This window comes from Tiliqua scincoides, chromosome 1 (assembly GCF_035046505.1).
Source record: "Tiliqua scincoides isolate rTilSci1 chromosome 1, rTilSci1.hap2, whole genome shotgun sequence".
Lineage (NCBI taxonomy): Eukaryota > Metazoa > Chordata > Lepidosauria > Squamata > Scincidae > Tiliqua > Tiliqua scincoides.
In genome coordinates this window covers 116,739,072-116,756,136 of record NC_089821.1, presented here as the reverse complement: position 1 = coordinate 116,756,136, position 17,065 = coordinate 116,739,072, and the positions used below count along the sequence as shown (strand labels likewise).

Below are 17,065 nucleotides of genomic sequence, written 5' to 3'. Positions count from 1 at the left end.
TAAGGAGCTACTTCAGAACTAAAGCAGCAAATTCCTGAGGACATGGGGGATCTAGAAAGTAATGACAGTTGTGGTATAATGATTTAATTTAGAGACAGCGACAAGAAGCTACAAACAGCGGTAAGAAGCTCAGGGTGGATGAATGGGCTTTTCTAAGCATGTGAAAACCATGTGCAGGAGCTCAGCCCACCAACTCTCCTACAGTTGTAAGTAGTGTTCTGGTTTTGCTGCCAGCCAGCAGGCATCTTGCAACATACCTGCACATTCACCACCCCACCCCCGGGAGCCACAGCCCATAGATTGGAGACCTCTGGGGTAGTGTGACAATCAACCTGGCACAGTTAATAAACTAAATTTTAAGTGGTTGAAATTCATAGTAGAAAGTAATGGACAAGTCAAATCAAGCTACCCATAGTTTTCTCCACACAAAGCAACCTCTGCCACGACATTGTGATATTCACAGGCAGCTTGATCCATGGAAAAGGGAGGATCTTTTCCATGAAAAGACTGTGCTGATTTATGACCCACAATATTTGGAACCAGAAAGTGGGTTTGTCTCTGTGTGTCTGAATCAGAGCTTCTCAAACTGTAAGTTGGGACCCACTAGGCGGTTTGCAAGCCAATTTTAGGTTGGTCCCCATTCATTTCAATATTTTATTTTTAATATATTATACTTGATGCTACCAAGGTATGTGACTGCATTTGGGGAAATGTTACAGACCTGTACTTTTAACAAGCTGCTATGTATATTCTTTTAACAATGATAATAAATGGTTTTAAGTGGGGGTATGATTGCAACCTAGGATTGTTAAAAATATTCCTGCTTGATGATGTCACTTCCGGGGGTCCTGACAGATTCTCATTCTAAAAAGTGGGTCCGAGTGCTAAAGAGAAGCACTGGTCTGAATGATATGTTCTGAAAATTTCATCCTTTCTGACAAACCAAACATCTCTTTTCACTAGGAGCGAACTTTTTTTCCCCATTGTAGTTTCTCACATTAAAATTCAGGCATTAAATAAAGATGATGAATTTGATAGGTTATATATTAAGGATGAGGGCTGGGTCGGCTCCTGCTATCAGTTTTTCCAAGAACCAACTTCTATAAAGGATTTCTTGCTGTCACCTTTATTGTTTAAATAATGGCCACGGGTACTTAGGGCAGCAGATGGATGCCATTTGTACGCAGTAAATTGAAGCAGCGGGAAAAAATTAAAGCCTGAAACATGACACATTTTCAATGAAAGGGGCTAGCAGCTGTTCTTAATTGCAGTTGGGGATCTCAACCACTAATGGCCATCTTAGTGACTCTTGAGAAAGATTCATCAGTATTCTACCCAAAAATCGCAGTTGACATTCATCCAATTCACACAGTTTTCTATAGACAACATTTGTTCTCACTTTACTTTTTAGGCTCAACACTCTGTGGTGTTTATTTCTGGACTTCCTTATCTAAATTTGTTTCCTTATAAAATTGTTTACCAAACTGCTTCAAACCCATCCAGAAATTCATCCATCAGAAACTGTTAGGGCCCAAACTTGCTTAATAAACCGCCACCTAAAAAACCCAACCAGAACATCATTCAATTCTGCAACATCATCTTATGGCTACCAAAAGTGCTCACCCAGCACTAGGGCTCGCAAACATGCCCTACAGCATGTTTGCAACAGTGCGTGCTGGAGGTAAGCTGGTGCAGCGAGCTCAAGATTGGGCTCTAAAACATTAATTTTAACATTACACAGGGGAAAAAACCAAACAGAGCAAAATCTAACAAATATTGTTGAATCATTGGGGAGCAAATTAGTACAGGGAAGCAGTCAAGCCACAGCAGTATTTCAAAGGCACAGAGGGCAAATATCCACTCAGGCAATTTCATTGCCTGAAAAGGTATATTCAACTATCCAATGAATGGAGATTGTTCTGAATTTCCACTAAGCCAGTTTTTCTTTTTTTTAAAGTATTGCGCGCGTGCACACACACACGCCTGTAATTAACCACTCGCCAGTGGCAAGTTTGACTCTCATCCAGGGAATTAGGTAGAAACACTTTACAAAAATTGGACTTTTAGGACACATCTGTCATAAATGACTTATGTTTGTAAATGTATAAGGCAGTGATTTTCAACCTTTTTCATCTCATGGCACACTGACAAGGCACGAAAATTGTCAATGCACACCATCAGGTTTTTGGCAATTGACAAGGCACACCAAGCTGCCAGTGGGGACTCACATCCGCCAGTGGCCCTACTAATAAACTACCTTCTCCCAAATTCCTGTGGCACACCTGTGGACCTCTCGTGGCACACCATTGTGCCATGGCACAGTGGTTGAAAATGGCTAGTCTAAGGCATGTTTTGGAATTAGTAGCCAGAAAAAACATGGCGATGTGGTAAGATTCAAGGCTTTTTCCTCCAGCTTTAAAAAAAAATTTTTAAGCTGTAGGTTTCAAATGAAGAGACAGTTTCTCTCCATGGACCAAACATTAGGTTCCACCTCTAATTCCAACTTCATACTATTTCAGGTTCTGCCCCCTTACTCAAGGGGCTACAGCAGCAAAATTAATTGCAATACATTGTTAGTCTTCTTCCTCTAATAGGCGAAACCACCACAACCGCTTCTATATTGTTGTCCATGCTTTAATCACTTTTCATCTAGATCAGGGATCTCTAAATTTTTTGGCCAGAGGGCCGCATCAGATATCTAGCGTAGTGTTGAGGGCCGGAAAAATATTTAAATGTAAAATGTAAATAAATAAATTGGAGATGGAACTTAGATGAGTGAATAAATGAGCACATTCATTCAACCTCTCTGGCCCTCAGAAAACCCTCCAGGCACAATCAGAGCACATTTCTGGTCATGTTCAGTTGAGTGGGCCAAAGGCTTTCAGGGGACAAGAGGTTGGTTGCGGGCCGGAAAGAGGCTTGCTGCGGGCCACATCTGGCCCCCGGGCCGGGGTTTGAAGACCCCTGATCTAGATCAAGGGTGGGCAAACTTTCAACTTACAAGCTGAGGGAAAAGTTCATTACAGGTTACAAGTCATAGTAGGTACGTACAAGCTCTTAGTTTTAGAGGCAGGCTGCCTCTGATTGCCAGATACAGGGGAGAGCACCAGGACGCAGGTTATGTCTTGTGTGCTTCCTGGGGCATTTGGTGGGCCACTGTGAGACACAGGAAGCTGGACTAGATGGGCCTTTGGCCTGATGCAGCAGAGCTCTTCTTATGTTCTTATTAGCTTTAGGGAACCTGGACCTTTAACAATTGTGTAGGAGAGAGAATCTCAGCAGGTACAGCTTGCAATCTGTGAAATGACAAGCTGCATCAGCTGAAATTCCCTCTTCTATATAAAAGATTCAGGATCCCTAAAATTGAAAGTTTGCCCACTCTTTATCTAGATCAGTGGTTCCCATACTTCTGAGCGCAGCAACCACCTTGTCCTCCATGGTGGGTCATGACCTGATGCTCAATGCTTCACCGGCAAAGCCTTTCTAGGAGGACCTAGAAGCCACTTTCGGGTTGCACCAGGACTACAATCCACTCCATTGGTCTCCACAGGTATCACATTTCGAAAAATAGTTTCATCAGTACAGTCATGGGGTTCAGTTAATTGTCAATGGGTTTACAATTAACCACAGTGCAAAGTCCACATGAAACAATAGAGGAAGAGCACAGTACATCCATTTCCTAATCAGAGCCATTATATTTTTAAGCTGCAGTAAGTTTCATTACAAAAACTACACACAGAGAAATTGAATTTAATGAATAAAGCAGTACTTCTTCAGACAAATCTTGGAACATTACAACATCATTCTATAAGCAAAACAAGACTGAATGCTTGCTATACTGAACAATAAAAACTCATACACAACAGGAAATGCACAGATTCCGTCAAAGTATTTTAACTATTTCTGGCATATGTGAAATGGAACATTATGAACTGCAGATAGGAGCGAGTATTGTGAGATATTTTAGAAGAGGTGTTCTGTTAGGGACCATAAACAGGAATTTAGGATTCTAAAGAACAGTTTTAGACTTTTGTAAGAGGATAGGAATGTAATAATAGACTGGTCAGTTACAGTCAGCCCACATCTTCTGTGTAGGTTATGCTCCAAAGTCAGCATGTAAACTTAAAATAGCATAAATTTGCCTTGAAAATCCCTTGCATTCAAACAATAAGTACTAACTTTTAAAATAAGAGGTAGGCTGGAACCCACTGCAGGAACAACAGCTTAATTCTTTGATCTTATGCTCACTCTCAGGCATGTATTTATGAAGCAGAATAGCAGGTGGTATCACCTGCACTAGTTAAACCTTTGTTTTTCTCATTTTTCGTTTCTTTTATTTGCCAAAAATGTGCAGATGATTCATGCAGGTTAAGTGTACCTAAGGTGCAGGTCGACTATATTTTATTTGTTTACAAGGTAACGTATGTTTGAAGCCTTTACAGCAGTGTTTCTCAAACTGTAGGTCTGAACCCATAAGGTGGATCAGGAGCAAATTTCAGGTGAGCCCCCATTCATTTCAATGTGTATTTTATTTTTAATATATTAGACTTGATGCTACCATGGTATGCGACTCCATTTGGGGAAATGTTACAGATTCGTACTTGTGATTGTGATCTGTGTTACAGTTCTGAACAGGTGATTATGTTTATGTTTTTAACCATGATCGTCAATGGGCTTACCCCCTAGGTGTTCCAAGAATGACTATTCCCATATAAGTCTGCCCATGATCTCAGCTCCATGAGAGAGGTCCTTATCTGTGTTTCCTTGCCAAAAGAGCAACTGGTGAGTGCAAAGGCTGGGACCTTTTCAGGCATGGTACAGAGGTGAGTTTAGACACATCACTGCCTATGTTTAGATAGCAAGCAAAGACTATTATTCTGGAATGCTTTTCAGTAGTTTCACCTTATGACATTGATAATGCTTTATTGTAACTATGTTGTTTTATGGTAAGCTACCTTGGGTGTACAATTACAAAAAGGGGGAGTATAAACAACAATGTTTTACCTACATAACCACATTTTGCCTGCTTGCATTTACTTTCCAGTAGAGCAGAGGATCTGATCAATGCAGATTAATGTATCCGCAATTCTCACTGATGCAAACATGCAGGAACAAAAAGAACACTTTCACTGAGAAAAACTGGCTACTTTACAGAGATTTTCTCAAGCCTTCCGATGCAGGAACCACATTAGCCACAAAAATGCATAATATAAAATATTTCTCAAGGACATTGTTTAATACAGTGGTTCTAACTCTTTCAAAACAAAATACACAACTGTATGGAAATATCAAGATTACTTGCTATTTCAGCCAATATTGAATAAAATTAGGCTGTAACCTAACTCAAATAATAAATTAATAAGCAGAAACATGTAAGAAGCATACAGAACTCTTCAAGCCCAGTATTTGAACTGTTGCTACATGGGTGTATAGATTTGCTATCTGCTCCAGAGAAAAAAGCACTTACAGTGTACAGGTTGGGCTATTGTGCACAGGTTGGGCATTCCTTTTCTGGAATTCTGAAATCCAAAGTATTCCAAAAACCGCAACTTTGACAGCCAATGTGATGCCATAAATAGAAAATTCCATACAAAATGAACAAAATTATTTTAAAAATCATATAAAATTACCTTCAGGCTACGTTTATAAGGTGCATATGAAAATAAACGAATTTTGTATTTTTATTTGGGCTCCACTCCCAAGATATTTCATTAGGTATATGCTAGTATTCCAAAAGAAAATACGGAAAAATCCAATATCTAAAACACTTCTGGTCCCAAGCACTTCAGATAAGGGATGCCTAACCTGTGTATTAATATTCCTTTAAGTAAAATCAAATATAAATATTCCTAATACCAGACATCAATGTCAAAACAAAACAAAACAATGCCAGGTAAGAAACAAGTCTCTGTTTTGAACCACTCCAGAGATTAGGAGCTCATTATTTCTGTTAATACAAAGGAATGGCCTTCATCTACACTTGTTCTCTCAAGTGTGCTGGTGAGCCACAGTTTTTCTGCATAGCCATATCCATCTGATGCATGGATTCAAATAGCAAGAAGCACAATCAACAAGAAACAGAGAAGACTATGGGCCCAATCCTATCCAAATTTCCAGCACTGGTGCAGCTGCAATGCAGCCCCAAGGCAAGGGAACAAACATTCCCTTAACATTAAGGAGGCCTGCATAACTACCTTCCCACCACAGGATACAGCGTACACCCCATTGGCATGGCTACACCAGGGCTGGAAAGTTGGATAGGATCGGGCCCTATGGCATTTCCCAATTTCAGGTTGAAATAAACAAGGAATTGTATAACTTTCCTAAAGTCCGTTTCTAATTTGTTCTTTAGAGTGACGGAGTTGGGTTCCCATGACTGTAATGAACATCTCACAACAAAAATAACTATAAGTTTCTCTTGTCAGGTATGCCATTTATTTTGTTACCTTCTCAGCACTTTCATCCCTGGCACCATGGGTCAGAAACACTCAGACTACTAAAGCACTGCTTGAATTGCCTAAGTTGAGGACCCTGGAACATCTAGGGTCACTCTCACCATGACCATACCATAAGAATAATATCCGAATAAGGTAAGCACAGGATACAACCCAATAAGCTGGTTAGGACTTGCTGATTTCTGTAAGTAGAGATATCTATATAATACCAACAAAAAATAAATTAAAAGTTTTTTTTATCTTCCCACACATACTATGTCACTGCTCCATAAACATATTAAGAGTTCACATTCCAGGAACTGTACCATGTGAGCAAACAGATAATTATTTGACTATGCCTTTTACAAATTAAAGTCATTCAACTGAGCACATCCTCTCTTGAGCACCTAGTTTCATGTTTGTATTTAAACATGATCTTTAAACAAAAGATCTTCCTTCCAAAATCATGGCGATTTATCTTACAAGGCAATACTTTTTTTTTAATGAGAGGGAGGTTACACACACCTTAAATTTGGGGCATTGAACACCTGTGCAGCCTCAAATTCAGAATGGATAGAATTTCATACATTTTGTTCGCGATATATAGTGCAAATCAAACACTGCACACATCAAATATTCGGCAGGTTTATTAGCTTTGGATGTTCCTTTGATATGCAATACAGCTCTCTGAGAAAGCATTACATTTGCTTAGGGCAATGGAGAGACATGATGCAGGATATTCAGGATCTCCAAACTGCTGCAGGTTCTGGTTTTGATCAGAACAGCAGTGCTAAGAAAGATTAACCCTTCACCTCCCAAGTGCTGGTTTTCCTGATCTAAACAGCCTCTCTGAAGATTAGCCTTACAAGGAGGAAAAAGAAAACCCAGTACGTATCACACCTGTATTCTTAATCTCAAATGGTGGTCTCAGCTTGCTCCCAGTGTGGAAGGGATTGTCACTCCCGAATTGGCCTTTTCAGCCACACTAGACGCTGTTCCAGAACCACCATTCAGAGTGCGATACCATAGTCTTTCGAGACTGAAGGTTGCCAACAACAAGGTCTTAGCTTAACTCTAAGATACTTTTTTTGCTTATGGGATACCCTGGTTCTACAGAACTTTATTTTTACATTTAATTATAAATTAGACTCTCCAAGGTGTACTTATACCAAGTCTGATATCCTCTCTGCAAAATACTTGCATAGATCACACTGGCAAGAGTTTTATATAATTAACTCATATGTAAAAGCAATGGGTGCTGTACAATGTTAGGAATATTTAAATCTATTGAAATGTTTTTACAAATGAAACTGCAATGGAACTCAAGTACACTTAAAATTCATTTGGTTTGCAGCCATTGCATCCTTGTCCTGAGGCATTACAAAAATCTCATAGTTATTCATAAAGTGCCAAAGTCTGATAGGTGCTGTACAATAATTCTTTTCTGGGAATATTTTTTCACTTGTCTTGAACATGTATTATTTTAGTCATTTCAAGTCAGTGTTTGGAATAAACTGCAGTACAGTATTCTAATTTTTTAAAACACAAAAATGCCTATTCAAAGTCTGATATTTTTAGGTACTGAAATCCTTGGGAATTCCAAGTATTTGCATAATTTATTTCCATTCAAATGAAATGTTGTGTTTTCAGAGGATAAAGAGCATTTTGGCAAGGAAGAAAGGGAGGTGTGGATTAGGAGATATTATAAACAGAAAAGAACAACTAGGAAAAAAGAGATAGGAGAAAGAAAGAACACTGGGGGGCTAATGCTTAACCCCTAAATGGCAATCTGGGATTGCTGCAGCTCCAAAGAGACCCAACACACCTGAAGCTGGCCCAGAGCTTCTGTGGAGGTGATTGATGGTGACATCATTACTGTCATGTCTTCAAAGCACAGCTGACTAGCAGCAAGTCAGGTGCTCATCAGCCCTTCAGAGTAAGAGACCCCTTCATCATCCCCTAAAAGAGACTATAAGGAAGGAAACCAGGCAGAAGGGGTATAGCAAAGGTGGTGAAAGGAGTACAAAGGAGCAAACTATGAAAAAGCAAGTAGAAAAATCGAAAGGAAAGCTAGAACAAAGAAGGGCAAGGAGAAAGCCAGTGGGGACTAAGTGAAGCTGTCTGGAAAGGTATTGGAACACAGAGAGCAGGAGAAGGGTGGACAGATAGAAAAGAGAGGAAAGAGAAGAGAGAATATAGCTGATCTGCTCTGGGGAGGACTGAGACAGAAGGCCTACAGAAGTCCCTGTAAGGACAGAGGAAGCTCAAGAATCTAGAATTGTCTGCTTCATCAATTGGAATCCAAGATTCTTCCACCAAGCACCCCCATTCCTTTGGACATATCTCGCCTCCTAAAATCTCTCTCTTAGTCTGGTGTTCCAACTCCTGTGCATAAGAAGCAAATCTCCTTTGTGTTTTCCCAGCTGGGACTGTAATCTGTGACAGGTTAAACAGCCCAAGTGCTCTTGCACTTCTCTTACAGGAGAACACAAGAGGAAGCAGGACTACACACCCACCTTCCACCCAATGATTCTGTCCTTCAGCTGTCCGCACTACACAGAGGGAAACTCTATCCCCTCATAATGTGTAGTTTCCCCATAAGACGTTTATGTATTTAGGAGAGATCAGCATATTTACAGATTCCATTTAACAACAGTTGAGAAGAACTTTTTTTTTAATACATACTCAAAAATCCATGCCATGCAGCAGTTTAAAACTGGTGCATGATCTTTCTCTAACAATTTTAAAATAGTATGAGAGGAAGAATCAGAGCCGCCCACCCCAAAATGCTTAAAGACCCCAACCCATATTTAGACTTTGGACTGTAGCCATTTACTGTTCTGCTTCAACACACATTAGGCTGCCTATCTATTGTAGTTGGTTAAACTCCCAACAGTTTTGTTAACAGATCGTCATTATTGAATTGCAACTTAGACAGCAAATAACTTCTACACGCAGAGGATTAAGTGCTTGGCTGTAGAAAATGAAAGAATCAAGGCAATTAGATGCGATAGAATTAGGAAGGAGGAAACTGAATAAGGTGAGATGGGCCGAGATTGGATCAAGTTGGATGAGATGGGATGAGGCAGCCCAATGGCATTCAAGGAGAATGAGGGTCAAGTACACTGCACTATATTTTATTTCTGATTCTCCTTCCCCATAACTGTATTATAATCCATAATAAAAGTTGTATATTATTGCATCTCTACCCTTGCCTCCCTCTAGTCCATTGAGTTGTGTCACTACACTTGGTCCTTGAATGCAAGGGAGTGCATTCTAAGAAGTCCAGTACCAGGTACTGTATGTTGTTGGGCCATGAGGCTAAATCAGGGGTGTCCAAAGTTTTTGGCAGGAGGGCCACATCATCTCCCTGACACTGTGTCAGGGGCGGGGGGGGGGGGGGAGAATTAATTTACATTTAAAATTTGAATAAATTTACATAAGTTTACATAAATGAATATATTAAAGATGAACTTATATAAGTGAATGAAGGTCTTGCAATAGCTCAAGGCCTATAAAAGGCCTGGCACAAAGCAAGGCTGGCCTTTCTTTTGCTGCCGCTGCTGCATCACATATGTGAAACAGCAAGCAGTGGAGGGAGCCCTCATCCCACAGCTCATGCGAGAGGTCAAATAGTCGTCCTCATGCTGAGAGCAGTTGCATCGGGCCAGTGCGGGCTCCAACAAATATCCGGAGGGCCAGAGGCTCATTGGAGACTGGGAGCTCCCTGAGGGCCGCAAGTGGCCCCAGGGCTGGGGTTTGGGCACCCCTGGGCTAAATGAATGAAAGGCTGTGCTTTTCCACCATACATGAAAAGTATTTCTGGCATTCAAAATGGGCACCACAATTAGAAGCAATCTCCTTCCCAAGCAAGAATGACTTTAAACTGTTCACAACACATTACAGAAGTATAATTTAATATTGAAAAACGGGGAGATTTGTACTTACCGTGAATCCCCCTTCTCAGTGGTCTCCATGTCCGTCTTAGTCCTAACAAGTGGCTGCAAGGGCAGATGGACTAATCCGGACATGGAGACCACTGAGAAGGGGATTCACGGTAAGTACAAATCTCCCCGTTCTCCAGTGGGATCTCCATGTCCGTCTCAGTCCTAACAAGTGGGATGTGCCCAAGCAGTGCTCCTCAAGGGTGGGAGCTGCCGTAAGCCGATAGTGCCATGCTCTGGAGGATGCGCCTTGGAAGGCTGCATCCCCAGAGGCAAAGGTGTCGAACTTGTAGTGCTTGATGAAGGTGCTAGGCGAGCTCCAGGTAGCTGCCCTGCACACTGCCTCCAGGAAGGTGGTCTTCTGCGATAGTAGCTTTAGCAAGCACATCGCCATCGGTTCAAAAGGAGGCCTCGTCAATGCCCTCAGCATCAGTGTCAGGTCCCACATGGGAGCCCTGGTCACGGGTGGTGGGTTGAGGAGACTCACTCCCTTGAGGAATTTTCTAACGTGCGGGTGTGATGCGAGGGCCCTTCCCTTGGGGAACCCCAGAATGGAGGCGACTGCTGAGACCTGCCTCAAGGGTGGCCGTGCTGAGGCCCTTGTCAAGGCCTGCCTGGAGGAAGCTCAGGAAATCCTTGATCCTGATCCTCTCTGGGTCAAGATTTAGGGATTGGCACCAATTGGTTAGGACCCTCCAGGTTCCTTTGTAGACCCAGTTGGTGGATTCTCTCCGGTCGGAGAGTAGCCAGGACGGCGGAGGAGTAGCCTGTCCTGGCTAGTCTCTTCCACTCAATCTCCAGGCAGCTAGATGGAGTTTGGCTATCTGTGGGTGAAGGGCTGGGCCCTGTGACAGAAGGTCCAGGCGCTGGGGAAGGGGTGGGGAGATGGCCAACTCCCGCAGGTCTGGGTACCAGGGCCGGCAGGGCCAGTCTGGTGCTATGAGGACGACTTCGGCCTGCTCTAGCCTGACCTTCGTGAGGACCCTCTGAAGGAGCTTTGTGGGGGGAAAGGCAAACACTGCCCTTTGGGGCCACCGTTGGTGGAGTGCGTCCATCCCCTCTGCCTCTGGACAGTGTCCTCCGGCGAAGAACCTTGGCAGCTGGTGGTTGTGGCTGCTGGCGAACAGATCTATGGTCCTGCTTGGCCGAAAGGCTAGGCCAGTGGGGGGGAGTCCAGGCAGCCCCTCCCCTCAGGAGGAACAAAAGACTCTGGCCTGCCTACCTGAGAGGGAGGAGCTTGTTAGGACTAAGACAGACATGGAGATCCCACTGGAGAATATTAATCAATAGCCCAATAAGCAATTTTGTTAAGCCAAAGTACTGTAATACGTTACATCCCATTCAAATGAGAGGATTAATGGAAAATTAGACAAACATCATGTGGAACGCCTTAACATGTCCAACAGGACTTAACAATTCTGGATGTATCATGTGCAACTACTAGGAGATGAAACAAATGGGAAACTCCTTCACAGGATAGAGTCCTGCACAGATCCCAAAGTGCAGTAACTCAACATACAAGCACCCCCTGCTCATTTGACAGGTTAGGGACTGCAGCAGTGGTGAAACGCGAAAATGGCTGGAAAATGGAGCCCAGTTTTTATTCTTTTAGTTTTTCCAATGCTTTTTCAGACAGCAAATTGTAAATGCCTTTTTTAGCTTGCAAATTCCTGCTGTCACACAACAATGTCTGCAAACTGATTCTCATTAATGCCTTCAGGAATGGGAATAGACCCGGAGCAAAAGTTGGCACATGCTCTCTCTTTCACATACACACACAAACAAAAATAGTTTAAATTACCATGTCGTATGCAAATTAACATGGGGAGGACAATTTTAGCCTTTAGAACAGCAGAGAAAGGTTGAAAGGAGCATGCGCTGAATGAATGACTTTTGGGTATAACTGAAATGAAAGAGTGGATCAAATCAGAAAGCAAGGGATACCTGTAATTTAACAGAACTGCTTGGAAGAAGATTGGGCTCTGTGTGAACTGGCTCTAAATTAACACAAAACTATATACTGTAACTTAGGGTGCAATCCTGAGGCACCCTTGGGGTGGCGCCAGTGGTTTAGCTAAAGGGGTGCAGGGGGTAGCAGTTGCACCAGGCAACAAGCTTTAGGGGGGCAACAAGCTGAGCTTGACACTAGTGACCAAAATTGTGAAAATCTTGATATGTATGAATAATACCATCATGTTATATATCATTGGAAAGGTAATTTAATGTAGAATGCAATGAAACAAACTGCATTGGAATATCTGTATTCTCTCTGTATTCTGTATTCTAAGCGTGCTGAAAGGCATGTTTGCGAAGCTTAACCAGAAGCCAATTAACCAGAAAATGAAAACACAACTGCCTTATGGAATAAAAAGTGGGTTTTTTTTACTCAAAACCGACCTATGAGACTGATTGTTCCGAGAGTCAATGACATGTTATTATGTTACTGACTTCAATGACATGTTATCATGATAAAGCATGAAACCAATAAGGTGTTATTATGAGTCAGCTCTCATTTCGATGTATCATAATACAGTTACCCCTGCTAACTGGGTAAAAAGGCACTTTTTCAAGTGGTGCCCCTCTTATATTTAGCAGGGGGAGAATAACCATCCCTCTTCACCCCAGCACAATGTCTTGAACTGATCAGAGGCACAGTTTTTATTTATTTAAATTATTTGATTTTGTGTGGGGAGGCCTACAAATCTTCTTTGACCCCAGGTAGCAGATAGATGCCTTAATTATGTCACTGACTGGGGGCAGGCAGCAGAGCAAGTAGATGGTGAGCTGCTGGGGGGGAGGAGGTGGGTTCCTCCCAATTTTCACTTTTTAAAAAGCCTGAGTTTGATGTCACTTTTGGTTGTGACATCACTTCTGGGGCAACATTTTGAGCATGGCACCAGGTTACAAATCATTAGCTACGCCACTGGCTGGTGCAGGTCTCTTGTGCCGGCCCAGGAGGGTCACAAACATGCATAAGGCACGTTTGTGCCTCCTCTTGAGTTGGTTAGGCTGGTGCACAGAGGCATGCCAGCCCGCAGAGGCTGAATTCAGCCTCCACGCTGACGGAGGGACCCAGCCTTACACTGGCCAAGCTCAGGGTGGGCAGGCAGTGGGGCCAGGTCCCAGCAGTTATGCTGGATCCCAACCCCATTCCCTGAGAAGTGTGGAACAGCTTCAAGTGGCTTCACTGTCCTCAGACTTGTGCCACTTCAGGAGGTGGGACAAGTCCAAGGTGACCCAAAGGGGCTGCAGTGCCCTTACCTTCGGCTGAGCCACTGTGGTGCCTTATGTCACGCTGGATACAGCACAAGCCTCCTGGCTTGCCTGTTTCAGCGCAAGGTAGGATTGTGCCCTTAAGCAATTTTGGCTTTGTTCAGAAACAAGTATTACAACACCCACAACCAAAAACAGCAGCCATGGCTCATATCTTCCTCACTGCATACCTGAAATATATAGTAATGCCTATAGCATCTAGTTGCCCTGTGCCACTCCAGGTCATTGGTTTCTACTTAAGGGGGTAAGGCAGAAAAGCACCATGACGTAACACATATTCTCCATTACTAGAAGTTATGGGGCAGGGAACAGTGGCAACCAAAGAGTTGCTATAACAACTAGTTTCAGCGCAAGGTATTACCCAAACACAATTCTCTCATCTATAAAACCAAATTCTATAGCTGTCATTGAAAAGGTATCCAGATTTCCTTACACAAAAAAACTGTCACTAGAGCTGGTATTCTAAGACTTAACAACAACATGGCGTCACAGATCAAACACATTCTATAACTTACATGAAATGCGGATCTCATCTACAAACACATTGCTTTACAAAATAATAGGAGCCAAAACTTTGGCACCATACTTACATATGAGGTCTGAGTTCATAGAAGTTTCTGTTTCTGTATTCTTCCACCTTCTCTGGTGTATAAATAGGTAGCAATCTGTACGGATTTATTGATATCACCACACTACCAATGTAAGTCTGCAAGAGAGTAAAAATGTGCAGGACGGTTTTAATAAGATCGTTATCTTCATATTTTAAAAAAACATTAAGCTCTTCCCTTTGCATTTGTACTGATTTTTGTTAACATGATATTGTCACAAGTAAATGTTGCAACAGTTGCATGCTCAATTTAAAGAGTTCCTTAGCTCTATCCAAACATTAGGCATCCGGGCAGACAAACATGCTGAGGGGCACTAAAAGCAAACCATCAGGCCCCACACCACATCAATATACTGACACCCACCACCTCCCCAGCCTACTCATAGGCTCCTTCCTCTGAGCAGAACAACAACCCCACTCAATCAAGCCAAAGGCCTATCTAGTCCAGCTTCCTGTATCTCAGTGGCCCATCAGATGTCTCAGGGAGCACACAAGACAACAAGACACCCACATCCTGTTGCCACTCCCTTGAGCAGCTCTTTAATCAAACTTAGGGCATAATCCTAACATCGCCCCAACGCAAGTCCCTTATGCAGGCTCAGAAGGGTCACAAACATGCTGTAAAGCACATCTGCACCTCCTCGGGAGTTGGCTGGTCTGGCATTCCATCCTCAGAGTTGTGATCTGGCTCTCACCCCTTCCTCCACCAGGCACTTTAAAATAGCTTTTAAAATAGTGGGGAGGAGGGGGAAAGCAAGATCAACTTACCAACTTTAATTAGAAGGAGTCCAGAATTCAAAAATGTTTGAATTGTTCAAGAGATATTATTTTGACTTTAAGACCCCAAATCAGCAAGAATGTGTTATAAGTCTGTCTTAGGGCTCTATGGTACCCTGTGGCAGAATATATACCCCCCCCCCAGAAAAAATTGCTAATATTTACTAATTCTGAAGAACAATTTTGCTAAGCTACATCTTTGTATTTTATCAGTGTTCAGAAAAGCATGAGGTCATCTCTCATGACTGATTGTCAACAGAAAGACAACTGGAAGTGAATACAGTTGAATTGCTATTTGATAGCATATAATTAGCAAAACTAAACATTTCTCAAGCAACTATACCACAAAAGCATTTATATAAAAAAAAAACTGACTGAAATTCTTTTTGAGGAGAGGAGGGATTTCTTTTTGGATAACACAAGGGAAAAATTAAGCAAAATGTGAACATGGGTTGAAAAGTCATGTCTAAGGAGGAATATAAAAAACTAGCATTTTTGTAATTAAGCTACTCTATTATTCTGAGAGTAAGATACCAGCAGCATACTAATGAACCTCAAATCCAGTGTAACATATCTTAAAACAACCAATATGTTGAAAGGTCAAAGATGTATACCTAGACAAGGCTTTTCCCCCAGTTTACTGAATTATCAAGGTATCAGAGCTTTGGGTAAGCCAACACACAGGAGGTTTCGCCTTTAAAGGGAGTCCTATCGCTATAATTCAACCACCTACACCATAACAGATAAATTAACTGTATTTTAGTCCCTCGAATAATCAGTAGAGAAATGAGAAAAGAAATCCAGGGGAAATAAAACCAGAACTTTCCCACACAACATCTTCCTTCCCACCAGCACTCCAATATAAACAAGGAGAGATATAAATGACTTAATTCCTTGAGCATGGAATAAGTGCAGTTACATTCCAAGAATGAAAACAGAACTCCTGGGGTAGGGGGAAAAATGTCATGGCATCGAAGAGATTAAAATATCCTTAGGCTTGCTGTGCGTTCTTATACTGCTACTATTTTAGAATAGCAGCCCCAAAGGACTGGTCTTGTGATCAAAGCACAGGAAAAAGAGGCAGGCAAGGATCTGGATTCCATTTTCTGCTTCACTACAAACTTAGTTAAAAGCTTGGACAACTATTTAGGATTTCTGTACATCAATCAGCGCTCACTGTTAAAACTCAAGAATAAAAAGGTAACCTTGTTTCTTCATCTCAGCCATCATCACATGCCATACATGTTCCTACTCTTCTGCATCTCTCTCTCACACACACTCACACAAACAAAATATGAATCCACATGCAGATCTCATTCTTTTCCTAGCATGAGACAAACAAGAAATGACAAATGGACTGAAGATCCATTTGAAACTTGGCCACACAGATCAATGAATCAGGCCACACAGTCCCAAGAGGCTGAGCAACAGCCACAGAAAACCCTGGATACTTCATTAGTATAGTTAATCAGACCAGGGCTGGGGAGAACAAGGTTCAAAACCCCATTCAGCCATGAAATTCATTGGCTAACTCTGGGTCAGTTGCCATCTAACCTACCTTACACGGTTATTCCGAGAATAGTGGTGGAGAAAGTTGTCACCCTCAGATCTCCAGTAGAGGGAAGGGATAAACATGTGAAATAATTTGAAATTGGGTTTACCTGAATATTGCAGAAAGGAGTTGAACTGGTGTTGCTGTGAAGCAGGCACTGCTGGGGTGCTTGCCTCCAGGTTTTCACACTATTGGTTCAACTTGTATATTTGGAAACAGGCATTTTCCTTTACTCAACACTTACCAGGAAAAGTTGTCTCTGGAAAATATAAATTCTTTCTGCTCTCAGGGGACTTAAGCTTACTTATCTCTTTACTGGATTGTGATGCTTGTCCTCAGGTTGTGACCTTGCATGTGTACAGGGGAGAACTATGCAGACATGTGGCTACATGACCAAAGATTCTGGATTACTATTACCATGATCCAGCACCAATGAGCAGTTAGAAGATGGCTACTATTGAGCAGATGCCAGATTTTC

The 17,065-nt window shown here is 42.1% G+C and overlaps 1 protein-coding gene across 2 annotated transcripts in view; it reads right to left on the bottom strand.

The window, feature by feature from the left end:
* The window catches only part of MYO1B (myosin IB), a 153,809-nt gene that overhangs the window by 91,506 nt on the left and 45,238 nt on the right, over positions 1-17,065 (bottom strand). For both annotated transcript variants that reach the window (XM_066635685.1, XM_066635693.1), the window contains exon 3: positions 14,242-14,357. In XM_066635685.1, the coding sequence (XP_066491782.1) occupies positions 14,242-14,357 (116 nt within the window). The remainder of the gene's footprint in view (positions 1-14,241; positions 14,358-17,065) is intronic.